Below are 25,827 nucleotides of genomic sequence, written 5' to 3'. Positions count from 1 at the left end.
TTTTACATTCTTACCAGCCATGTGTGCAGGCTCTGATTTTTTCACATGCTTGTGAACACTTGTTATCTGTCTTTTTGATTCTAGCCATCCTAATGGGCATGAAGAGAGAGCTTGTGGTTTTGATTTGCATTTCTGCAATTACTAATAATGCCAAACATCTTTTCATGTGCCTTTTCACCATTTATATGTCTTCCTTGAAATGTCTATTTAGATGACTGGCCTATTTTTAAATTGGGTTATTTGTCCTTTGGTTGAATTCTAAGAGTTCTTTATATATTCTGGCTATAGGTCTCTTATCAAATGTATGATTTGTAAGTTATTTTCTCCCATTCTGCGGGTTGTTTTTTCACTTTCTTGATAGTGTCCTTTGAAGCACAAAAGCTTTTAATTTTGATGAGGTCTAATTCATCTTTTTCTTTTGTAATATTTTCTATAATACATGTTATAAAAATATTAAGTGTATTTTTGTTTTCCAAGTGTAAAATTATAGAAAATATGTTTTAAAAACCATGTCATCCCATCAAGAACCACAGACTTAGCTAAGTGTCTTCATCCCATTCCTTTTCTTGAGTGTTTCAATCATTTTGTAGTTTTCTTTCAATTTTTTGCATGCTTCTAACTGGAGAGTTTTGAACTTAACAAGGAATTTAGAATAAAATCCCAAATAATATTAAATAAAAGCTGAGAGGAAATGTTTTGTAGTCCTTGTTGGTATCCTGATCTCCGAGAACATATTACATTTTAAAAACAGCTGATAATTGGGAGGCTGAGGCAGGAGAATTGCTTCAACCTGGGAGACGGAGGTTGCAGTGAGCCGAGATCGCGCCACTGCACTCCAGTTTGGGCAACAGTGTGAGACTCCGTCTCAAAAAACAAAAAACAAAAGAACAAAAAAACAAAAAACAGCCTAACACGGTCATTTCACAACATTCTGCCTTTCATCCAAATATCACTGTATGTTCTGTTTATATAGAGCAAATCTTTATAGTGGATGGTCACTGTAAATGTGATAATGAAAGGCAGTAGCTTTCATGTGGATCATCTTTCTTCCTTCTCCAACAGGTATGGCAGATCCCAGAAAATGGACTCACCCTTTCCCTGACTGAACCTGTGGTGATTTTGGAAGGCCACTCAAAGAGAGTCGGCATCGTAGCTTGGCATCCAACGGCCCGCAATGTGCTTCTTAGCGCAGGTGGGAGCTGAGCTCAGCGGTCCTCCCCTTGTCTTCCGCTCTTGTGGCTCTCTGAGTGGGGGGAAGCAAATGTGTTTTGGTTGTGTGTTATATAGTTTTAAAGCAGATTATTAGGAAACCATGGTGAAGAGTATTGGGGTGCACTGCTCCCCCAGCCCACACACATACTTGTGTGTGTGTGCACATGTGTGTGTTTCAAGGCCACTTCGACAACCTGAGGAAAGCTATGAATTTCCTGCTATAATTTCAGCAGGTTTCATGGTTCCTGCCAGGGCCCTCCATGAACCATAGTTTTGGTTATTTCTGATATGGTAGAAGGTATACTTTGTTGGGAGCCAGAAGCCCTGTGTTCCCTCTGTGGTGTTGCTGCCAGCTTTGGGAGACCCCTATGAGGCAAATACGCTCCTTCCTTTTTAAAGAAAACTTTCATTTTCCCCTGCTATACAATTAGTACATGTATACTATAGAGAACATATATAAACAAAAGGAAAGAATCACTTTTAATCCCACCACTCAGAGAGAAGATCATTATTACTTTTTTGATGTTTCTTTCCGAAAGATATTTCTGTGCACGTACATAAATTATTTTACACAAGAGATGGGTTCATACACTTTACACATGGGCTGCTAACTGCACTTGGTGGTGGGCTGTGACCCTTTTCACGTGCTATTAAGCTCTCTTCCTATTTTTAATGACTTCATACTAATCCATTTTCTGGATATACCTCATTTTACTTGATAAGTCCCCTATTTCTGGACACTGGTGTTGTACAGAAATCTTTTCCTTTATCTAAAATTGGAGATTTCTTTTTTTTTATGAAAGCAATACAGAGAGCATGGGGGAACTTTGTGGGGTGATGGAAATATTCTATATCTTGATCATAGTGGTGGCTACATGAGTTTATACATTTGTTGAAACTTAGCAAATATATACTTAAAGTAGGTGCATTGTATGTAAGTTATGCCTTAATAAAAGTGGTTTATTTAAAAAGTGATGCTAATGTTAGAGATAGGATTTTTAAAGGTCTTCCCTTCACCAGTAAAAAGGAGAGGCAGTTCAGTTTTTAACTGGGAATACAGAATGTTTATGATTCACAGTGAGTGAAACAAAAAATTATAATGCCAAGTACCTATTGAAACGAAGGCCCACTTTTCAAAAAAGATGCCATGTTTTTTATAATCACCATCGACTATACCTGGGAATCATTTTTGATGTTCTCTCAGAACCTCAGTCTGATTAAGCAGAGGAAAAAAATTCCAGAGCTGGAATTCCTTCGTGGAAAATTCCCTGCTACCTTTCTCATCAAGGCCCAACATAGGGAAGCAGCAGCAGACTGGTCTGCATTCTCCCTTTCACATGTGAAGGAGCATGGGTGATTGTCGTGTTGTGCGTAGTTTTCGACTATGTGATCCAGCTGCCGGGGCTGAAGTTACCTGTTTGCCTATGAGGAAGAAGGCAGAGGAAGGTTCAATTGTCCATCCCAGAGTTTAGCTTCAACTTTTGATACTGCTGTGTATTTTTTTTCTCCAGTTTCCTACTTCTTTTTTTCTTTTTTTTGAGCTGGAGTTTTGCTCTTGTTGCCCAGGCTGGAGCACAATGGCATGATCTCGGCTCACCGCAACCTCCGCCTCCTAGGTTCAAGCGATTCTCCTGCCTCAGCCTCCCAAGTAGCTGGGACTACAGGCATGCGCCACCACACCTGGCTAATTTTGTATTTTTAGTAGAGACAGGGTTTCTCCATGTTGATCAGGCTGGTCTCCAACTCCTGACCTCAGGCGATCTGCTGGCTTCGGCCTCCCAGGGTGCTGGGATTACAGGCGTGAGCCACCATGCCTGGCCAGTTTCCTACTTCTAACCCTTAGGTAACTTAAGTATCCTGGATATTAGTGGCTATTTTTTCTAAATGATTTCAAAATTGCTTTATTGGCAAGAATCCACCTCTAGGATGTCCTTCCCGTATTTTGCTTCATCCTTGAACTAACATCCTAGGAGCAACACATGCTGCCTCTTTTTAAAGGGGCCTGGAGGCGTGGGGCAGACCCTTGAAGGAAGGAAGGAGTTGGTGAGCTGAGGTGGTGAATGAGTTGACATCGTGGGCTTCTTTCAGAATCCGTTTCTGAATCCATGTAGCTACTTGATTACAGTCTGGGCTTCTCACTATGATCAGAGTAGTCTTGGCCTATTTTTCTCTTCATTTAAAGGTACAGATCTGTTGTGAGCAAACAGGCCTTACTCTTGGCTTTTCCCTTCCACTGTTGTACCATCTTTAATATCCCAAAGCTGTGTCTTAGAGTCTCACTGATTTGAATAACCTGCCACCGAGAGTTTTTGTTAAGTGCCCTAAACAGTCATTTAAACCTTTTATTTTTAGTTTATTTGGCAGAGAAATAAGCTATATTCACCCTGATGCTTGTTTTACTAGAAAGGGAAACTTGAAGTCACTTGGGTCTACTAGCCCAGTTAACTCTTTAAAGAAAATAGGTTCTGTTTTGGTGGGGTTCTTTGTTTTTGTTTGGTTGATTGTTTCATATGAACCCAAACTTAACAAGTTGTGTTTTTACTTTAACACTTTTATTTCTTTTATACAAACTTTTTTCTTTGTCACTTCAGTTTTTAACATTGTTAGTAAGTAGGGCCTCTGGTAGGGCCTCTGACAATCAGCCGCATCTTTTATCTCTCTCTCTCTCTGCATATACATATATGTATTCTCACTGTATCTGTAGTTTTCTGAGTGTGTTACATAGGTGTTTCTAATCTTCTAATCTCTGATGGTTTTGCCTGTTTTAGGCTGTGATAATGCCATTATCATCTGGAATGTGGGAACAGGGGAAGCCCTTATAAACTTGGACGATATGCATTCAGACATGATTTACAATGTGAGCTGGAACCGGAATGGCAGTCTGATCTGCACAGCTTCCAAAGACAAGAAAGTGAGAGTCATTGATCCCAGGAAACAAGAGATTGTTGCTGTGAGTATTCCTAGGATGAAAACTCAGTAGTTGGAGCACTTGAGTGAGTGTGAGCTTTCTGCTTTTTAAGGCAGGCAGGCAGGCAGCAGTACTGGTCAGTGGGACCCTGTTGTGTATAGACACTAACTGTGAATAAGAGAAGGCTTATAAAGGCTTCTGTCTCCCCAGTTGTGCTTCTCTCCAGAGTTGTAAATTTTCCAGCTTTTACTCAAGTCTCTCACTTTGTAGCCTTTTTCCACAAAGAAGTAGTTTGTATCAGTTCACTAGAGTCCTTAAGAGTTTATAAGTCTTGATCAATTAAACCAATTGGCTGCATTCCTGATTTTGCAGCTTAGTATTGAATATTGATGAATCAATTCCTCACCCTTTTCCAAACATAGCTGTTAAAGATGCAACAGATGGCCGGGCATGGTGGCTCACACTTGTAATCCCAGCATTTTGGGAGGCCGAGGTGGGTGGATCATTTGAGGTCAGGAGTTTGAGACCAGCCTGGCCAACATGGTGAAACTCTGTCTCTACTAAAAATACAAAAATAAATAAATAAATAAATAAATAAATGTGCAGGGCGAAAAGCAACAGGTTCTCTCATCAGCTCAGTGTCTTAGTTTCTGCCACCCAAACTGGACCTCAACAAAATCACATACCCTGACAAAAGATGGACATTTGGGTCTTCAGTCAGTGTTGAAACTACACATAGTAAGTCTGAGAAGGCCTCATTTGCCACACTCTGAGGCCCTTCCTGAGATGTGGTTGTTCTTTGGCAGCATTTCTTTTCAAGAGTTGGGCAATGATAGTAGCTGGTGCTTACTGAGCCCTGGGGACTTGCCCAACCCTGTGTTAAGTGTTTTCTCCACCCGACATCTTCCAAGGGTGGTCCTAGTGCATTCATTAAACTACCGAGGTCAAGGAGAGGGTTAACTAGACAAGGCTTCTTTCTGCCCTATGATATTGGTAGAAATGGTAGGGCATGCCTAATCTTATGTTATTATCCTCTTGAGAAACAAACATTTGTCAGAGTCCTTTCATGTGTTTTATTTTCGCAGTGCATAGACTTGGGTTGGCAGCAGGATATGGTGGAGAGAGCAAGGCTTCTGAGTTAAATCCTGGCATTCTTGCTGCCTCACGGAGGGACCTTGACCAGATCACATAGTATCTCTTTGTTTCCTCATCTGGGGAAGGGGGATGGTTAACACTGACCTCCCTCCCACACCCAGGTGAACATGAATGGCAGTTGGTGAGGTTGGATCTGTGCCCGAGTTTCCCCACTCACCTTGTCTTCTTGCAGTTCAATGTGTGGCATGTGCCTTTTTGCTCTCCAGGAGAAGGAGAAAGCACATGAAGGAGCAAGACCCATGAGAGCCATCTTCCTGGCCGATGGCAATGTCTTCACCACTGGGTTCAGCCGCATGAGCGAGCGGCAGCTGGCTCTCTGGAATCCGGTACGCCCTCCCCAGCCTTTCCACTTGCTTTCACTTGAGGTTTCTCTCTGTTCTGAGCAGGTCTTCCGGTGAGTAAGTAGATTATGGGATTCTTAGTGTAGTTTTCTAAATGCCTGCTTGTCTTAGATTGGATGTGAAGTTCTTATCCTCGTTGGAGACTTACTGGTAAATGTATTTCAAAGACATACTTTTGATACTCCTGAAGAGGCTGTTGACTATATTTTTTAAAAAGAATGAAGAATCTAGTGTTTTGGATTTGGGAAATAAGTTCATATTTCATAAATAATATGATCAGTCGTCTAAATCAAAATAGTCATGCTTGGGAAGATGTTCGTAATTAGCTTAAGTGGGGAAAAATACAACATATATTCTATCATCTCAATCTCTGTGTGTACATGTGTCAGAAGGAAATAGATCAAAATGATAATAGCTTCTGCCACCCACTGGGCTGTAGGATTTTGGAATATGGAATGATTTTTATGTTCTTTTTTATATCTTTCAACTTTTTAAAAGCACACATATTTTATAATTAAAAAAGTACTTTTAAAAAATAAAATAGGGTGGGCGCAGTGGCCATCCCTGTAATCCCAGCACTTTGGGAGGCTGAGGCGGCTGGATCACTTGAGGCCAGGAGTTGGAGACCAGCCTGGCCAACATGGTGAAACTCTGTGTCTACTAAAAATACAAAAATTAGCCACGGGTGGTGGCATGTGCCTATAATCCCAGCTCTCGCGAGGCTGAGGCAGGAAAATCGCTTGAACCTGGGAGGCGGAGGTTGCAGTGAGCCAAGATAGCACTACTGCACTCCAGCCTGGGTGACAGAGGGAGACTCAGTCTTAAAAAAAAAAAAGAAAACAGTAACAAAGGAGAAGGGCTTTCTTATCATTGTCATGAAATCACGCTGATGTATGCGTGCATTATGTTGTCAAATCAGTGAAATTTTGTGAGTTGGATCTCATTTAGCATCCCTGTTGCTGTTTCCATGTATGAGTATTGTATGTGCATAGTTCAAACTTCTATTATTCTAGGAAAATGGCTCGCTTAATTGGGATAGAAGAATATATAATAAGGTTATAAAAATTTATTTTTAAAAAAATGTATACACACACATATATGTATTATTATTATCTTCCCCCCAGAAAAATATGCAGGAACCAATTGCTCTTCATGAGATGGACACTAGCAATGGGGTGTTGCTGCCTTTCTATGACCCTGACACCAGCATCATTTACTTATGTGGAAAGGTAAACAGTAATTTTGATGTTTGGTGTTAAATTCTGTAAGTGGAAACATTTATCCTTCAGAGATTTAGAGGACGGGCAATGTGTTGTATCTGTTTAATTTTTCTAATTTGTGTGTGTATGTTATAAGCCAAGGACAGATAATTTGGTATTTTTAGGTCTTGAGACTGGACTGTGTGCGGGTTGCCAGTTGTGCAGTGATAACACGCCATGTTCCATACTTTTGACTGAAGCAGGGTTTGGGTTGGGGTGTTGGGGAAAATGCTCCAATCAGGGCGCTCTTGTGAAAAAAGGAAGATACACTGGTGTTTCATCTTCACCTAGCAGTGCTACCTGATTGGTGATTTTAGATTTATCTGTACTTATGTCAGGGATGGGCAACCAGATGGCCACATCTAATGCTGAAATTTGTTGGATAACCCTAGATGAGCATGTGTATATTTAGTAACACATACCATGGACTTGGAAGGAGAATGGTGCTTTGTGGATGCAAACTTTTGAGGGCCTCAGAGACTCTCCAGAGGGTTCTTGTTCCTGGGGTTCAGTGCTAGGGCTCTGGGCTTGAAGATATGAGGCCTGACTAAAGCTCAGGGGTGATAACAGTTATAGGGAGACTCCACACTGAACTCCAAAAACCTTCCTCCTGCCTTATGAGCTCAGCATACCTAGACTGTGGGTAGCTTTATTATTTCATTTTTGTAATGGGAACCTTATAATTCCCTTTTTTTTTCTTGTAGGCTCAATTTCCCTTAGAACTTTTTGTAGTTGAAATAAATGAATTAATAACAGTGGAGCTGTTGAGGTAGTCCCTAGACCTGTTAGATAGCCCTTCGCTGTGTGGTAAAGCTGGTGATGTTTGCTTTTCATAGCTGATTGAGCATGTTGCAGACCTGCTTTACATTTTTATAGGTCATTGTTTTAGAAATGGAGATCTTGTCTGTTTCCTTGAAAGCCATTTTACTGCAGATGTTAACAGGTGTTAAGTACATTTACCTTGCCATTGTTGCCCTTGACTGAATTAAAACAAACAAAATGAGCAGTTACTCAGATATTAGTAACATGAGATGGAAAATTCTTTTGGGCATGCAGAAATGACTAGTAAGGGTTTAGCTTCTTTTCCATTGCTTTAGATATCTCAGTCATTGAGACAAATGGAAATCATGAGAACTGGGAGCACTGTTGAGGCATGATACCACCTAGCTATTTTTGTCTTCTTCTTTCTTACATATATGTATATCTCCTCTCTGCCAGACAAGATTGCCGTCATTGTTCAGGTTGGTGTAACTGTGTGACAATTCTTTGTACTTAGACTAACATATGCTGCAGTACTCAAAGATATCTGACTATTCTGAGCAAGAAAATAGTAGAATTGTACACATTGCCATGAGATGGCACTTTCTGAGGATACTCACTAAAACTGAGTTTCTTCATTAGAAAAATCTCACTTTTTATCATCATCTCAATGCCTGGTATTGGTGCCCTTAGGTCTGTGAGCAGCATTGCATTGTGCCAGTAAATGAATACTTAAATCAATAATTGCATTCTCAGCAGTCCTCTTAGTCTTTGTTTGTTTGTTTGTTTTTCAAAGTTGAATTGCAATGTAGCTGTTTGGCAGAGGCATTAACATTTTTCCCCTAACCCTGGCCTGGTGCCTAGGCTCAGGGGAGTAAAATTAGATCCTTTGGTAGGAGGCCGAGGAGACCACTTAAAAGGCATGCTAGCATTTGATAAGTGAGGGGTTACTTTGTGAGGAAAAGAAACTGTTATATGCTTTAGGCAAGCCTCTTTATGAGGAAGAAAAGGTCAGCTACTGAAGCGGGGTCCCAACTAATGCTGGGTTTATAGAGGAGAGAGACAACCCCATAATCCAGATGTTTCAGTTAACAGTCAGACACAAACTTGTCTCTGGTTTCTTACAGGGTGACAGCAGTATTCGCTATTTTGAGATCACGGATGAATCCCCGTACGTCCACTACCTCAACACATTCAGCAGCAAGGAGCCTCAGAGAGGGATGGGTTACATGCCCAAGAGGGGACTTGATGTTAACAAATGTGAGATTGCCAGGTAAAGAATCGAGATTGTCAAGTATTCTAGGTTGGTGTAACTGTGTGACAATTATTTGTACTTAGACTAGCATATACTTCAGATCTCAAAAATATCTGACCATTCTGAGCAAGAAAGTAGTAGAATTGTACACATTGCCATGAGATGGCACTTTCTAAGGATATCACTAAAACTGAGTTTCTTCATTAGAAAAAAACTCACTCTTTTTTTTTGAGACGGAGTCTTGCTCTGTTGCCCAGGCAGGAGTGCAGTGGTGTGATCTCAGCTCACTGCAACCTCCACCTCCCTGGTTCAAGCAATTCTCCTGCCTTAGCCTTCCAAGTAGCTGGGATTACAGGTGCCCACCACCACACCCGGCACATCTCATTTTTTATCGTCACCTGAATGCCTGGTGATACCAGAGCAGTACAGCTACAAGAAATTCTATGAAACCCAAGTCTTTCTATCCTTGTGTGTACTGTGGAATTAATACCTCATTTTCTGCCCATATAACTGAAGTGCAGCAATGAAACAGCATAGCTGGGGTGTATTGCACACCTACTGAAATAGTGAAACATGCATCTTTAATCTTCAAGCTGAGGCCGTGGTCAGTGTTCCCTGGTGGGCAAGTAGAGAGAGCCTGGCTCGGGGATGGAAAAGTGGGTGGTTTTCCTACCCTATGAGTGGAAGAACCAGAGTCAAAACTGTATTTGGGGCCCCACTGGTCCTAAAATAGAACCAAAGGTCCTATAATGGGGCGGTAGGTTAGCTTGATTTAGGAAGTTCAGCTATGACATAATTTCTACCTCTCTGTACTACTTCTGATTTTTAAAAAACTCATATTCTAAATGCTAGCAGGCTTCCTAAGGGACAGGCTTTTTTCTCATGCTAGTCAACAAATATATGCTCTGAGACTCAGTGACCACTGGCCATTTCAAACAACAGAATAATTAGCACTGCATCATCACATATAAGGTCATAACAAACATTTGCATAACACTGTGTTTATATGGACTTTTAAAACGCTTGCTGTTCTGGTCTCACAATTAAAGAATTGATACTTACGTCTTCCAAATAAAAGTAAAAGAATTTTTATAAGCCCCTTTTTTATATTAATCTCTACTAAAAATACAAAAATTAGCTGTGTGTGGTGGTGGGTGCCTGTAATCCCAGCTAATTGGGAGGCAGAGGCAGGAGAATCACTTGAACACAGGAGGCGGAGGTTGCAGTGAGCTGAGATGGTGCCACTGCACTCCAGCCTGGGCAACAGAGCGAGACTCCATCTCAAACAAACAAACAAGAACAAACAAACCAAAACTCTCTACGTGATTTTTTTTTTTAGTTGGAATAATGAAGGAAAGCTGTTAAAGATAATTGAAAATTGTGGTTTAAACCAAACTAATCAAAATGTGGTTCAAAATAGACTGAATTCAGGTTTATGATTACATCCAGTATTTCGAAACACATTTGTTGTCATCTAAAAGTTCGACAGACTATAAACACAGTTGTTCGGAATGTCTCCGATTTATGAAGTGTTCCTTGAGCATTTATTGTATGCCAGGCACTGTGCTAAATATGCTACTTGCTACCTCTTACTTTCTATAACAATCCTATGTGGTAGGTGTAACTTTTATCCCCATTTTATGGATGAAGAACTTAAGGCTTGGTCAGGTTGTCACACTCTCGTGGGTTTTGGTAGTAGAGCTGGAAGTCAAAGCCAAGTCAGTCTTTTTATTCACTGTACTAACTACAGAATTTTCATTAAATCAGTCTTTAAAAATGTTTTTGGGCCAGGAGTGGTGGTTCATTCACCCTGTAATCCCAACACTTTGGGAGGCCAAGGTGGGAGGATCACTTGAGCCTGGGAGTTCAAGAGCAGTATGGACAATCTAGTGAGACCCTGTCTCTACAAAACATTAAAAAAAATTAGCCAGGTGTGGTAGTATGTACCTGTGGTCCCAGTTACTCCAGAGGCTGAGGTGGGAGGATTTGCTTGAGCCCAGGAGGTCAAGACCTCAATGAGCTTGTGCCACTGCACTCCAGCCTGGGCAACAGAGCAAGACCCAGTCTCAAAAAAAAAAAAAAAAATGTTTTTGGTTTATCTGGGATTCTTTTAGTTTTTGGTTGAAATAGTAAACAGGCACATTTGACACCACCTTTCTTTTAAAGAGGACGATGATTTTATAAACCTTTACCACCCTGAGCTCTACTCAGCTTTTGTTCCCCGGATGCGTTAGAGCAGTGTATCTGCCAGGTTGTCTTCATTGGACTTCTGCCCAGTTTCAGATGCCAAAGGCTGCAGGTTTCCAGGAGAAATGGTTTTGCATATTTGATGTGACAGTGTCTTCTCTGACTTAAACTCTTGGAATTCAGAAAACATTTCCCCAGCAGCATTGACGCCCACACTCAACTCCCCCCTTGCACACTAGCCGTTTGATCTGCTGATCTGGCCAGAATGCTCACTAAGGGCCGTTTGATCTGCTGATCTGGCCAGAATGCTCACTAAGGCCACCTCTCTTGCCAGGAGCTTTAGAGACTTTTTTTGTTGTTTCCCGTCTTGACTGAAAAAGAAAATTGGCTTGACCTTATCAGGGTCATCATAAGAGAAGTCGTTTCTGGTCTGTTTAGTTCTCTTGTAGGATACAAATAAAAATGTTATACCTTTCTTCCCCATTACAGAGCTCTTTACTCCCTTCTTCCAATATTACAGTGCAAGTTGCTTTACATTCTCTTTCCACATTTTGGATAGTTTCACATTTTTCTTGAGTGTCATGTACGATGTGGTTTGCTAGGGTGAGAAAATCATAATCCTAGGATTGTTTTCTTTTGCTTTCTAAAAGTCATATTTATACTTACATGTTCAACCACCTCAAGCTGGCAGAAGACCTTGTACCCGCGTTGTAGATACAATCTAGCAGATGTGTGTTCTCTCCTGTATGTTGACATGGTAATTTTTTCACAAGTGAGTCAGTTTCAGTGTTGCTATTATTTCCACCACAGTTGGTCTGCCCCCCAGATAATTGGCATTTGTCATCATCATACGTAGACCTCTACTCATGGTTCTTGTCTCCAGTCTGCCATTTCCTAGCATAGTGACTCTCGGCTTCCATTCTCTCATCTGTCAACCGGGAACACTAAATTCTGCCTATTCCCGGGGTGGATCAGATGTGGGGATGAGTAAAGAAGCACTTGACATTTCAGACAGCATTGTAGAAAACTCATTATTCATCCTGTTAGTCCGCCTCATATTTCACTTAATGCAACTTTGCCTTTATTTCCCCTCTGAAGATTCTTCAAACTTCATGAGAGAAAGTGTGAACCTATTATTATGACTGTTCCCAGGAAGGTGAGTGCTCAGTTTTCTAGACAATCCATATTTGAAACAAATGTAAAAATAAAATTCAAAAATCCCAGGCCTTTCTTCTTCCTTACCCATGGGTGCCAAATGTCTCTTGTAGTCTGACCTTTTCCAAGATGACCTGTATCCTGACACAGCGGGGCCAGAGGCCGCGCTGGAGGCAGAAGAGTGGTTCGAAGGCAAGAATGCAGACCCAATCCTCATCTCCTTGAAGCACGGGTACATTCCAGGCAAAAACAGGGATCTCAAGGTGGTCAAGAAGAACATTCTGGATAGCAAGCCCACTGCAAACAAGAAGTGCGACCTGATCAGCGTCCCCAAGAAAACCACAGACATGGCCAGTGTGGTGAGGACCAGTGGAGTGCAGGGGTGCTTGGCTGGTTCGGGCTTTATCCTCTAGAAAGCCCTTGTGGTCCAGGGCATTGGCGAGTACTGTCCCAGCTGGGTGCTCGGGGGTTTTCAGTAAACGAAAAAGTGGGAGAAGGTCCTCGGTCACGTGCTGGTGGTGTTTTGTGGCAACACTTGCCTTCTTTAACAGAGTTAAAGCTCCTTTAGCCCCATTAAAGGAGCCAAGTGTGGCCACAAACCACCATGATTGGGATAGGTATCAGTCTCCTCCTATCTCTGAGTGTGAACAGGAGCCTCTTGGGTTTTTCCTGTCTTTTGCCAAACTAGTTAAACCCTTCTCTGATTTGGGTAGAAATAAAATATCATGGGAGCGTGGGGTCATAGGCACCAGGGAGAGGAGGTCCCTGGAAGGAGGGAGTGGCACGTGTTCAGATGTAGCTGAGTGGCTATGACAGAAGGATCTGGCAGTGTGGGGCTGGCAACAAGGGGGATTTAGGCAAGAGCCCTTTGGGTGGGGAATTGGGAATCAAGCCTGCCTTTGACTCGCTGCGGCCACTGGAGAGTGCTGCTTTTGCCGGGAGAGCAGGTCCTGAGTAAGAGAGAAGGAGTGGACACACAGGGCAAGGGTTTCCCTCCCAAGAAGGAGCCTCCCTCACAGATGGCAGGAGCTCTGTAGCCTCTGGGAGAGTCATCCCTCTCTCTGGTCAGATAGAAGTTACTCTTGATGGGATGATTGGGGTGGTTAGGACGTAGGACACTGTTGAAGGAGCCTGTTTTGTCCTATAGTCTAACTGTGACCCAGGAGACCCTTTGTTTGAGTAAATGCACAGGCTTTGGGATCAGAAGTGGCACTATGACACTGTGACACACTGTTGTTTTGCCACGGGATCTCAGATGGATCGGCCAGTGCTCATTGCCTTCAAAGCCCCAGACACAGTAGGGCTTTGACTTCTCTTTTCAACTTGGTGACTATGGCTTGCCGTTTGCAAAATAGAAAACTACATTTTATATCTTACAAGTTTTGAACAGTGTTGAACTTTGTTTACTGCATTTTAATCACTGCCTCCTTTTTTTGTTTGTTTTCTTAGCAAAATGAAGCCAAGTTGGATGAGATTTTAAAAGAGATCAAATCTATAAAAGACACAATCTGCAATCAAGATGAGCGTATTTCCAAGTTAGAACAGCAGATGGCAAAGATAGCAGCCTGAAGGTCCCACCCCCACCCCTACAAAAAAAATGGGAGCAAGAACTTGTGCTTGGGAGCTGGTTGTTGGTGTGGTCCTAGGGAGGGCGGAAAGGGAGGCACTGCCATTTGGAGACATTCCATTTCAGATTTGTCAACCAGCGATAGGCCACATTCCAGTAAGAACTCAATTTGTCTCCCAAATTTGCAGAAACAAAACGTGATTTAAAAGCTGAGCTTTTTATCAGAAAGCTTTTTTGATGTTTTAAGTGTTATGTGACTTGTTGAACTTTTTAAAAAGTGCTACTTTTAAAATCCCGGATACTCTGAATTTTAGAAAACAAACTAATTCTGATTGTGTCGTGCCCAAGTACCCTTTTTTTTTAATGAATAGGGACCAATGCCACATTGCTTTTTATATTTCTTTCTTTTTTAATGTTGCCAAAACCAAAAGTAGCTTTGTTTTCCTTTGTATTTTGCTACTTTGCAGTATTTGTGTGTGGTTTTTTTTTTTCCTTAATTTGAAAGGGACAGCACTGTGTATGTTTATAAACTAAATGAAGATAAGATATTATTTTGTATAAACATTCACCTGAGAACAATCAAAGCAGTAGCCACATGGTGCTGGCTCCTTTGCAGCACAAACCTGGTCATTTTGATGACTGTACAACAGGAAGACTTGAAAAATCACGTGGATTCATATTACCACCGCTCTCATTTCATGGAGTCTTCTGATCAAAAAAGCTCACATCGTATTTCTTCCTTTCCTTTCTCTTTTCTAGAAATTGGGTGTTTGTACCAGAATGGAATTTTGCTTCTCGGTTATCCTGTGCTTCAGATGATTATAATCTAACCCAAACTAGCATGTGTTTCTGCAGTTTGTTACACACCTGGGATCATATTGCATTCATCACTTTAAACATCATGTTTCAGGTTTTGGTCAATACTTGACAAGGGTGCCCAGGACAGGAAGACGTGTACTGCTGAGTGTTCCTTCTTGCCCTTTTCAGCAGCCTGCCCAGCTCTTGAGTACAGTGGTGGGGACTAAAAATGTGGGCATGTGGAGAGGGGTATTTGCCCTGGGTGATCCTGTTTCCCCGTGCTGTCCCCATGCTGTGTTGGAGGAGGAAGTGGCTCTCCTTCCACCAGCAAAGCTCCTGCTCTACCCTCTTCCTTACATGTGCTGCGACCTCTCTCAGGGCTCCCCCAGCCATTCCTTCTTTCCTTCCTGCCTTTTAGCTCTAACCACATTAAGCTAAGACAAGGCCAGAGGGTGCGATTGAATGAGTATTGAGACTGAGGAGAATGAGAGAGTGAAGCAGAAACAGGAGCGCAGACCTCTGCTGTAGCTTTAATGCATACAAACATGTCCCTCCGCACAACTAACCTGCCCTGCCTCTCCATCTCGCACCAAGGCTGCGTCAAAGCACAGAGGCTCCCCAGACTCGGAGGGGGCCAGAGACTGAGCTCTGGTTGCCTGTTCATTCCTCGGTTAGCTGGAACTTTGCCCCATTTCCAATTTCTTACAGTGCATTTTTGGGAAACAAGATTTAAGGAGCCTCTGTTTTGGAAGGGCTGTCTGTGATTGAACGTGGAATGTGTAGTGCCATTGGGACCACGAAGGGAATTCTTGCACATGCTCGTGCTGGTGTGGGCATGGGACTGGCTGGAAACGTCTGTATACAGGGAGCCAGGGTGAGGGCAGAGTGTGGTGACAGCCGGACTTGGAGTAATGTCCGTGTAGAAAAAGGACCATGTTCTTATCCAGCCAATATTGGGAGTGCTGTCTCCACAGTTTCAGGGCATCTGAATGTTTGATGTGGTTTTGTGTGTGTGTATGTGTGTGTTTAATATTGAAGTGGATCATGAGATGTAAAGAAAACAATAATGGCAGTGACTTATATTCAAACCTGTATTTGTTTCTTTATCAATGTAATCTGCTGAGGACCTTTTGTCTAAGATTCAGAAGTGTTTTAACGTTCTGATATTGAATTAATGAAGTAAAGTTGTTGATGGTGGTGAAACACCGTAGGGCATGTGGTTCGAAGAGAAGCAGGAGGGCAAGGGAAAGTTACCCTGATCTTAGTTTGTAGCTTATGACTTATTTAATGAATGGATGCCCAGCCAAGCTCAGAGTAGGCGCCCAAAGCATTGTGGATTATTTTCCTGTTTTGTCTTTTTTTTTTTTTTTTTTTTTAAAGCCGTGACATCCCGGAAGAGGACAGTGAATTACTCCTAGGTCGGCTCTTATAGAGTGGCCATAGTGTTCTGTCAAAACACTTGCTTCCATTTTCAGAGATAAAAATCATTGATTACAAAATGGTGTTTGTGTTTATTTCACGCCTTGGCTGTCTGTGAGGCAGCCCCCACCTCTCTGCCTGACATAGCTTCTCTGACTTTGGTGGGCGAGCACGGTGCCATACATCTCTCTGGGGGTAAGTACAGGGGAAGCACGTGTGGGTGGCTCAGCTCAAGTGCAAGTGAGGTCTCCAAGCCAGTCTCCAAGTGAGGTCTCCAAGCACTGTGTTTTGGCTTCCAACAGACCTGAGCCTTTGGATCCTGCCTCAGACCTTTGCCAGCGGTGTGTCCTGGGATGGGGTTCATAATGCTTCTGAGTCCCTTTTCTTGAAAGGAGGATGATAATTCCATGTAGTTCAGATGAGAGGAATACCTGTGTGGCCACACAAACAACCCTTGCTGCGTGGCCGCTACTGTTACTATTATACTATGAGTTGATTTTCTGACAGTCTTTGAAAGCACTTTTTCTTCAATAGAAGCAAAATTCTCTTGGCTCAGCTGTGACTTTTATTCCAGCAGGCTTCCAGGGTCAGTTGAATTGCAGGGCTTCCCTTTTGCATTATGACATTGTCTTGTGACATTTCAGTGATTGTAGCAAGAATTTCCCACTGTTTGCTTTTTCTGAATATGATGAATGGTCAGCATAAAGCTCCCCTTCCTCAAATGCCTTATCTTAAAGTTGCTTTAGTCTATGAGAAGAATGGCTGCCATGTTCTTGGTCCACTCGTGGCTGCAGGAAGTAGAAGTTGGCAGGGCTCTCTGTAGACCCGAGGTGCCCGCAGTCAGCCGGGAGACGCGTGGTGGTCTGTTTATGACTAACTTATTTTCTCACTCAGGCCACCTTGATTCTTTGCCAGAAGACCTGAAGGTCAGCATGCTGGCCCCAGACAGCCAGCCAGACCTCGTCTGGGGGGAACTTCCATTTTTTTTTTTAAGGTCACTTCCCTTGCTGTACTTGGTATTCTACACCCAGAAAAACTCTTTGTTGGCTCTTAAGAATCTGTTAACTCTAAGTGGCCCCTTCTCTTTCTGCGGGCACATTAAGTATCCCAGTGCTGGCAGTGGGTCATGGACGTGAGTCACCGTCAAGGGCACGCCTTTCCTGCTTCAGACGGGCAACCCTTGATGTCCAGGCTGGACAGTGCCCTTTGTGCTCTTTTGTTCGTTAAAAAGAAGTCCCTTGCCAAAGAATGTAGGGGTGGCAGTCCTTTCCTGCGAGAAGGGGGTATGTGCGGGGTGGACAGCCTTTCCAGAGGGCAGTCTGGCAAGTGTATCAAAAGCCTTAAACGTTTTCTTAAGACCCAAGATTCTCACCTTTGGAAATTTTGTCCCAGGGAACTAGTGGGAGGTATATTCAGGAATTAGAAGAGTAAAATCAACTCTGCAGAAGGGGGTCAGTAAGTTACTTGTCATATTCATATGTTATAATACTGTTTCGTTATTTAAAGTCATTTAAAAAGAGTATTGAATAGGAAACATTAAAAAAATAGTAAAATAAAGTCAGTTCCAACTTGGGTTTAAAATATATACCTACCTAGGTTGAAACATGAAAGTATATTATTTCTGGGTGGTGGATTTCACTACCAACTTTTTTCTGTGTATGCCAAGTGCCTTACAGTGAACTGTGTTGCTGATGTCAGCATAAAAAGTAAAAGTGTGTTTACAAAGTAATTCTCATCAGCTCTCTACCCCATGGAGTCACTCTGCAGTAAATGATGTTAGTTGGCTTATCCATTCAGAAGTAAAATGGAGAAGAAAGTGAAGTCCATTGGACCTCATAAGAACATTCAGGACCAGAACTTCTAGTGAGAAGTGTAGGTTTCCTAATACAGATATGTAAAACCACCCCCAAACAGATGGCTTGTGACAAACTTTTTAAAGGATATGTGCATATACAATGTATACTTATGTGTAGAATAAATACCAGAAATGTTGTTATTGCTATAGGGAGGTAAAGTTGTGTGTAATTTCTATTTAATCCTATTTTTCTGAATTTAGAAATTTCCTATAAATGTATTTATTCCCAGAAAGGCATTATTAAAATTAATGTATTAGTGATAAGTTAATAATTATTAAGATAAGCATAAATCAGTGGAGATGTTTGAAATGGTGCAGCAACATTTGGTTATCTGTGGGGGCAGCAGGGACACCAATATACATTCTTAATGGAGTCCACAGTTAAAACCTTTTCTTTTTCTATTAAGAAGAAAGTCCTTTTTAATCTACACTTCAGACTAGAAAAAATGTAAGCCCTAAAGCAATGGAATACATCACAAAGGAAAAGACAGATTGGCTACATAAAAATTAAATTATGTAAGACTTTTAATATGGCAGAAAATGAAGGTCATCGGAACTGGGAAATGCATTTTCTTCCATTATAGTAAGGGCTAAGTATACTTTGATATGCTTCATCTCAGCTGCAGCTGCTGCCTCTGTTTGAAACGTGACGTGTGAAATGTTACGTCCCAGGCAGCTGATGTGCAGATGGCAGCCATCCTCGTCCCTCCTGCGGGAACCGAGTCCAGCAGCAAATGGCTTATTCTCAACTTCGAGCTTTGGGACGTGGGGTGGGGTGGGGTGGGGTGGGGGTGTGTTCGCTAGGCGACACTGGCCGTGGTGTGCCGGGTGAAAGTTCCCCTGTGGCGAGTGTCAGGAGGGCTGGGTGGGAGATGGGAATATACTGTGCATCCCAAGATCCTTGAGGATAAGGTGGCTGCTGACTTGGTTGGATTGGCTGAAATGTGGAGGGGCGTGAGTTTAGAGAGGCAGATGGGATCATTCAAATTCATTGTAGTTGGAGTTTAATTCATGTGAACGAAAATGGGTAAGAGGGCAGATTTTAGGATCCTGAGTTTAGTGAGGGGCAGATAGAGGGTGAGGCATGCGGCTCCCTGACAGGCTTCATGGTGAGGGGCTAGAAAGCAACATCAGGGCCATTGCCCAGGGAGCCTGAGGGCAGAAGTCAGAGGAGGAAGTTATCCACTTCAGGACTCAACTTGGAAGGCAAGTAGACAGGTCTATTCTGCTGTCAGAAAAAATCTGCACACTTGAGCTTGGGCACTCACCACTGGGTGCTAGTTTTGTTCTTAGAGTAGCTTCCTCACACCGATCTCAAAGAGTAAGTGGACTTGTGGGGAAGGACTTCCTGGTGGGTTTGGAGCAGAACTGGGGAGAAGTGGCTCAAAGGCCTGCAGGCAGTTGTAGGGGCAGAGAAAGCTTTGGGCTGCCAGAGAGGAGCAGTCATATGTGTCTTCGAGGGGAAGAGCAGGGAGCAGGCCTGGTTACAGTGGAAAGGGATCACACACACGGTGCCTGGCCCCCGAAATGCTGCGGAACGCGGTCAGGGGGCTGGTTGCCAAGTTTGTCTAGGCTCCTCTCCACTGGGTGCCTCTCAGGCCCCCAGCAGCAGGGCTCCCTTCCCAAGAGCCCTGTGCCTCTCATTGCCCATTTCCTAATCTCCTTTCCCCCACTAGGTAGGGTTGCATTCGTCTTGGCATTCACTGAGTGAGAACTTGGCATTTATAGTGAGAGTGTCACCGGGCTGGAGAGAACTGTAATGGAGCAAGTGACCCCTGGTCCAGCCAGGAGAGGTGCTCAGGCTAACGCTCAGTGCCTTGAGGGAGTTCGGCAACAACATCCAAGCTTGGGGGCTCTAGTGATGAGGTCTGAGAACTGGGAAGTGCCCCATCCATGACAGGGAGCTGTTGCAGCTTCATTTCCGTGCAGAGATGCTATTTGGGTTGTGGAAGTTGGAATAATACCTCTTGGCGAACAAAATCCTGGGCTGCTTATCACCATCCCCACCTACAGCTCCCCAAATGCAAAATGAGTTATCACCCTGAGCAGTGTCTTCAGGAGGCAGTGGCCCAGAATGCCTCATAAACCACAAGGTGGAGATTCCATCTGGGAATCTGGCCACCTGCCAGGTGCCTCCCTATGTAGATACCAGTCTAGTGTCCGAACAGCCTTGTAGCTGGTTTCTCTGCCTCCAACCGCCTGTTCCCTGTTTTGCTTCTAGAGTGATGTTTTCTGTCAAGGTCTCTAAAGGAGACACAAGTGATTATCCCTTTTGTCTACAGGAGGAAGTTCATGCTCTTCCACCTCTGAGCCTCCTCGACTCCCATCTCTTCTTGCGTATCCCACACCCAGGCTCTGGTTTCACAGTGCGTCCATATCCCAGCTACTTCTCACACCTTCCCGGTGACTCGCCCAGCCTGTGCTCCCATCATTTCTGCGTGGACAGAGCCTCTCTATTAGCGTTTTGCAGAAGAAGAGAACCGACAGGGTCTGCGTGGGGGAAGAGAGAGAGATCGGGATGTATTTAAGGAATTGACTCACATGATTATGGAGGCTGCTAAGCTCCAAGATCTGCAGTCAACAAACCAGAGAGACCCAGGAGAGCTGAGTTTTTCAGTTCAGGTCGGAAAGCAGTTAAAAACTGATGTCCCAGCTTGAAGGCAGTCAGGCAGGAGTAATTCCTTTTTTTTTTTTTTTTTTTTTTGAGACGGAGTCTCACTCTGTCACCCAGGCTGGAATGCAGGGGCACGATCTTGGCTCACTGCAGCCTCCACCCCCTGGGTTCAAGCAGTTCTGCCTCAGCATCCCAAGTAGCTGGGACTACAGGCATGTGCCACCACGCCTGGCTAATTTTTGTATTTTTAGTAGAGTTGGGGTTTCCCCATGTTGGCCAGGCTGGTCTTAAACTCCTGACCTCAGGTGATCCACCCACCTCGGCCTCCCAAAGTGCTGGAATTACAGGCGTGAGCCACACGCCTGCGAGGAATTCCTTATTACTCAGCCTTTTTGTTCTATTCAGGCCCTCAACTGAATGGATCCACCCACCCACACCAGAGAGAGCAACCTGCTTTACTCAACCCACAGATTCAAGTGTTCATTTCATCCAGAAAACCCTCACAGACACACCCAGGGTAACGTGTGACCAGATATTTGGGCACCCCATTGCCCAGTCAAGTTGACAAGGTTAACAGTCACAGCTTCCTAATCCAGCTTCCCCCACCCACTGGAATCTGTTCTCAGAGCTGCAGCCATAGTCACCTTTTCAGGTATTAAGGCGGGGGAAGGCATGCTAAGGCCCATGGGCTAACTCCAACCTGCTGGAAGCTTCCGTGTAGCCCACAAGCTAAGAAGGTTTTTTACATTTTTAAATGGTTGGGGGAAAAAACAATATTTAGCGACAAGTAAAAATGATATGAAATTCAAATTTCAGTGTCCATCAGTAAAGCTTATTGGAACACACCGTGCCTTGTCTGTGGCTGCTTTTGCTCTATACTTGGAAGAGTTGAGTAGCTGCAACAGAGATCGTATGGCCACAAAGCCTAAAATATTTACTGTGTAGCCCTTTAAGAAAAAGCTCATTGACCCCTGTATCTAAGGCTTCAAACCCTCCATGGTTTCCCATCCCACTCAGAATAAAAACTAAATCCTCACCACTGGCTTAGGAGGCCCCGAGTTGCCTGTCCTGCCGCCCCTCACCCTCTCCTGATGTTCTCTTGTGTTCAGGAGGCCTTCTACCCCTGAGCTTCGCATGTGCTGTTCTCTTGGGAGTGCCCATCCTTTCCCCACCTCCAGTGCCTGCCCTTCCCAGCACTTCGCCTGACCCCCATACGTAAATAGTGCCCGTAGCACCTTAGTACCACTGATAGCTGATCTATCATCTCATTGGAGTTTTGACTGCCTTCCCTGAATTGAATATAAGCCACATGAGGACAGGCACTGGTTTCCTTCACCAGGATCCCCAGAATCTGGCATGATGTGTCAATCAGTACTTACTGAAAGACTGAATAGTTGAAAATATAGACATTATCTGGGATGGGAGCACATATTGCATTATCTGCCCAGCAGTACTTTGCTTACAGAATAAGACTGTCCCGGACTACAGTCAACTCCAGGTGACCTATGAGCCCCTTGGAGCCACCGTCAGTGGCATCAGATCTGGGTTTTCCTTTATGGGGGCCTGGGAGTTGGGGAAGCCAGGGACCATGCAGGCAGAGCAGGTATACAGTGATGAAGAAAGGGCTTCTGGGTCCCTGTAGCTCCCCGAGTCCATGCCTAAGGTCCAGCTTTATTTCTGATCTTAAATTCCACGAAATATCCCAGGACTCCTATTGCCAGGCCCCTGGCCTCCTCAAACAACACCAAGGTCTCTCCCCTAAAGACCCCTTCCCAGGGGTCTTTGAGGCCAGGTGATTGAGGATGTCTGCCAGAGGCATGGATTCCTTCAGCCACTACCCTCTCAGGAAGAATCATGGAGTCTGGAGTACATTTCTAACATTTGTTTGCCCTCTGGCCTTCCAGGTCTGGGACCAGCAGCGCTGGCCACCCCCAGTCCAAGCAGACCCAGTGAGCTGGGGAGCCCCTGTTTTCTTCCACTCTGGAGGAATGGCTTCATGCTGCAGTCTCCAGCCCAGAAACTGGTTCCTAGTGCCACCCAGATTGGCAGCCAAAATCTGGGGCCGAAAGTGAACTCCCCAGAGCTCTGTTCCCATTTGAGAAAGGGAATTGAATCCTGGCTGGACCAGGCCCACAGTGGACCATTTCCCCTTTGGATGATTCAAATCAGCAAGCTGTAGCCGGTGAGCCCCCCTAGCAGCAGAGGAACGGGGGAGGGCAGGCAGCTGGGTGTGACTTCCCCTCCTCCCTTCTGGGCCTTGCTTGCGAGCAGCTCTGTTCTTATTCTATTTCGTGAGACCGTTGCTTTCATTCGAACAAAAGGTCCCATTGTGAGTAAACTGAAAAGACCACTGCCCTGAGAAACAAGCGGCACAACCAGCAAGACTCTTGCTTTCCTCGGAGGAAGGAACGGGCTTTTAATGGGCTTTGCAGTCTGGCTGGGCTCCGGTCCGCCTGTGCCCTCCTGCGCCACCAGGGAGCCTCAGCTTCCTTGGAGGGATAGTGACCACTGGGAAGGGAGGTGGGATTCTATAAGTGACGTCACCCCTGTTTTCCCAATTTTTAGGGAAGCGGAGCGGACACAGGTTTGCATAGGAAGCCAGCACCTTGTCGGGGAGGGATAACAGTTCCTGACAAGTTACACATAGATTATAAAATCTTGGGCCATACCTGGCCTGTCAGTTATAGTCCTTGCCTAGCCACATATGTTCAGGATTCCACAAATGTTTAATTTTTCATTTTCTTTAATAACTGTACTGTTGACCAACCTAAGCTTGGTAAATACCAGGCTGAAGCTAAGTTGCGCTGGCTTTTGGCACCCAAGCCTTCCTCTCTTTGTCTCTATAGTATGAGGCTTTATTACAGCTGTGCTTGTCACTGGTGGGAACAGTTCCCCACCCCGAAACAACAAAGAAGCAAAATGCAATTAAATAGGCCACTGCACACATGCAGCTGTACAGGCTGTGGTGTTGCCTCTGGGGACTGGGGACCACCATGAGGCTGCAGGCATTTTCATCCATCAGCAAATGGAAGGAAGACTGAATTTAGTGCACGGATGATCATTTAAGTATAAGGAGGTTATAGGTTGTTTGTTTGAATACCAAATCTCTAGTTGCTCAGGATCCACTTGTAAGAGAGCTCCAAGTAGGAGCCCAATGAGCCATGTTTTTGCTTTAACATGGGGCTGTTCCAACAGTGGCAGGCAGTTAGTTACAACCAGGAGCACATTTTTCTCAGAAGACCCACAAACAGCTCTTGCTTCCTAGGCTAGCCCACTACTGGGCTCCAGTGTAAAGAGGAACCTAACACCCATTGGCTTTGCTGATTGCAATTCCTGCTCCACACCCCAAGCAGGCTCACATGGTGTTGTGAGGAGGTGGGGAGAATTGGGTCCTCTTAGACCAATCACAGCAGGCAAGGTCTGCAAGGAGGAGCTGGAATCATTTATATATTGAACCAATATTTATTGTGATTGAATGCAGGCTCTTTCATAGGACACCCTAGGTTCATTCTCTGGCTTTGCCACTTACTAGCTGTGTGACCTTAGGCGAGTTACTTAACCTCTCTGGAACATTTTTTTTTAATCTACAAAATGGGGATACTAATAGTACCTACCTCATGAGGCAGTTGTGACAATTAAACAAATTAGTAGACCAGGCACGGTGGCTCATGCCTGTAATCCCAGGACCTTGGGAGGTGGAGGCTGGTGGATCACTTGAGGCCAGGAGCTTGAGACTAGCCTGGCCAACATGGCAAAACCCCGTCTCTACTAAAAATACAAAAACTAGCAGGCCGTGGTAGTGAGCACCTGTAATCTCAGCTACTAGGAAGGCCGAGGCAGGAGAATCACTTGAACCCAGGAGGCAAAGGTTTCAGTGAGCTGAGATCGCGCCACTGCACTCCAGCCTGGGCGACAGAGTGAGACTCTGTCTCAAAAAAAAAAAGAAAAAGAAAAAAAAGTGAAATAGACATCATTATATACATTTTTTTCTATATACAAATATAGAAAAGAAAATATATTTAAAAGGAAAGGGGCATTCATAATTATGCCACCCAGAGATAGGCACCATCAGCATTTCTTTCAGTCTGTCCTCTCAGCATCCAAGCACACTTGAATTATGCTGTTTATATACTTCTGTACCCTCTCTTTTCTACCTAACAGGTCTTGAGTGCTTTATAAGCATTCAATATAAATATGACTTTCATGCCTGCATCACATTCCATCAAGGGACAGGTTTCTGTAGTAGGGGAGTCTGTGTTTTTTCCCAATATTTCTCTTACCTCAGATATCATTGCTTCAATCTTGGAAGGCAATTTGGAGTATTTTTCTTGGGCTTCATTCCCAGCAGCAGAAACATGTTCACTTTGAGTCTTTGACTCTCACAGATGTCAGGTGCAGTGAAGTGTGGTTTTATGGTCTTCACACAGACGACATAACACCAGATTTATCTTAGCAATATTTGCTCCTCTGAGAAGGAAATTTCACTGCTCAAGTCTCACCTTGAAATAGATTACTTGGAGCTGGGTGTGGTGGTGTGCTCCTGTAACAGCTATTGGGGAGGCTGAGGCAGGAGGATTGCTTGCTTGAGACCAGGAGTTTGAGGCTGCAGTGAGCTGTGACCACTCCACTGCACTCCAGATTAGGCCACAGAGCAAGACCTTATTACACACACACAGAAGAAATAGCTTACCTGCTGCTAAGCTACTCCTTTTTCCTTACATATAGTAATTGCTGATGTGCCAGAGCTCACCTTTCAGCCTGCACCATCCCAGGCTAGGGGTTAAGATCAAGAACATTATTCCATGTGCCTGGACTTGAGTCCTGGCTCTGCCATTACTCTGTGTGACCTTGAGCAAGGCACATTCTCCCTCTCAGCTTCAGTTTCCTCATTTATAAAGGCAGCTTCAAGGATTACATGAGCTGATGTATGCAAAGCACCTACCACAGGGTCTGGCATTGACCACAGGCTCAGGAAATGTTAAGCGTTTGTGTTGTGAGCCTTTGCAAGTGATGAAACTATTCAACTCTGCCGCTGCAACGTGAAAGCAGCCAGAGACAATATGTGTACACCAATTAGTGTGGTTGTGTCCCAAGAAAACTTTATGAAAACGGAATCTTGAATTTCACACAGTTTTCATGCATCACAAAACATTTTCCAACCACTTAAAAATGTAACCACCATTCTTAGCTCACAAGCTGCACAAAACCACGTGGCAGGCTGGATGTGACAGCTTGCAACCACTCACCTCCGCTAATCAGAGAGTGACCTCCAGGCAGACTTGGGTCTGTTTAGAATTTCTCAGTCCCCTGTCCCTGAAGGATGGCTATTTCCAAACCTGCTGG

At 44.0% G+C, this 25,827-nt stretch overlaps 1 protein-coding gene and 1 long non-coding RNA gene across 4 annotated transcripts in view; one reads left to right on the top strand and one right to left on the bottom strand.

Moving 5' to 3' along the window:
* The window catches only part of CORO1C (coronin 1C), a 120,665-nt gene extending 104,570 nt beyond the window's left edge, over window positions 1-16,095 (top strand). For all 3 annotated transcript variants that reach the window (XM_054527615.2, XM_024256559.3, XM_054527616.2), the window contains exons 4-11: window positions 1,063-1,192; window positions 3,981-4,162; window positions 5,482-5,601; window positions 6,741-6,845; window positions 8,762-8,907; window positions 12,175-12,232; window positions 12,345-12,590; window positions 13,681-16,095. In XM_054527615.2, coding sequence (XP_054383590.1) covers window positions 1,063-1,192; window positions 3,981-4,162; window positions 5,482-5,601; window positions 6,741-6,845; window positions 8,762-8,907; window positions 12,175-12,232; window positions 12,345-12,590; window positions 13,681-13,800 — 1,107 coding nt within the window. In that variant the 3' untranslated portion in view covers window positions 13,801-16,095. The remainder of the gene's footprint in view (window positions 1-1,062; window positions 1,193-3,980; window positions 4,163-5,481; window positions 5,602-6,740; window positions 6,846-8,761; window positions 8,908-12,174; window positions 12,233-12,344; window positions 12,591-13,680) is intronic.
* Window positions 15,324-24,821, bottom strand: LOC134759533 (uncharacterized). The gene is made up of 2 exons (XR_010135825.1): window positions 24,765-24,821; window positions 15,324-20,360 (listed from the first exon to the last, which is right to left on the bottom strand). It is a non-coding gene; the product is annotated as an uncharacterized LOC134759533 (long non-coding RNA).
* Between the last annotated feature and the right edge of the window lie 1,006 nt (window positions 24,822-25,827).

The sequence above is a fragment of the Pongo abelii genome, chromosome 10 (genome assembly GCF_028885655.2).
Source record: "Pongo abelii isolate AG06213 chromosome 10, NHGRI_mPonAbe1-v2.0_pri, whole genome shotgun sequence".
Classification (NCBI taxonomy): Eukaryota; Metazoa; Chordata; class Mammalia; order Primates; family Hominidae; genus Pongo; species Pongo abelii.
Note: the sequence above shows the minus strand (reverse complement) of the source record. Positions and strands in the feature narration are given on the sequence as shown.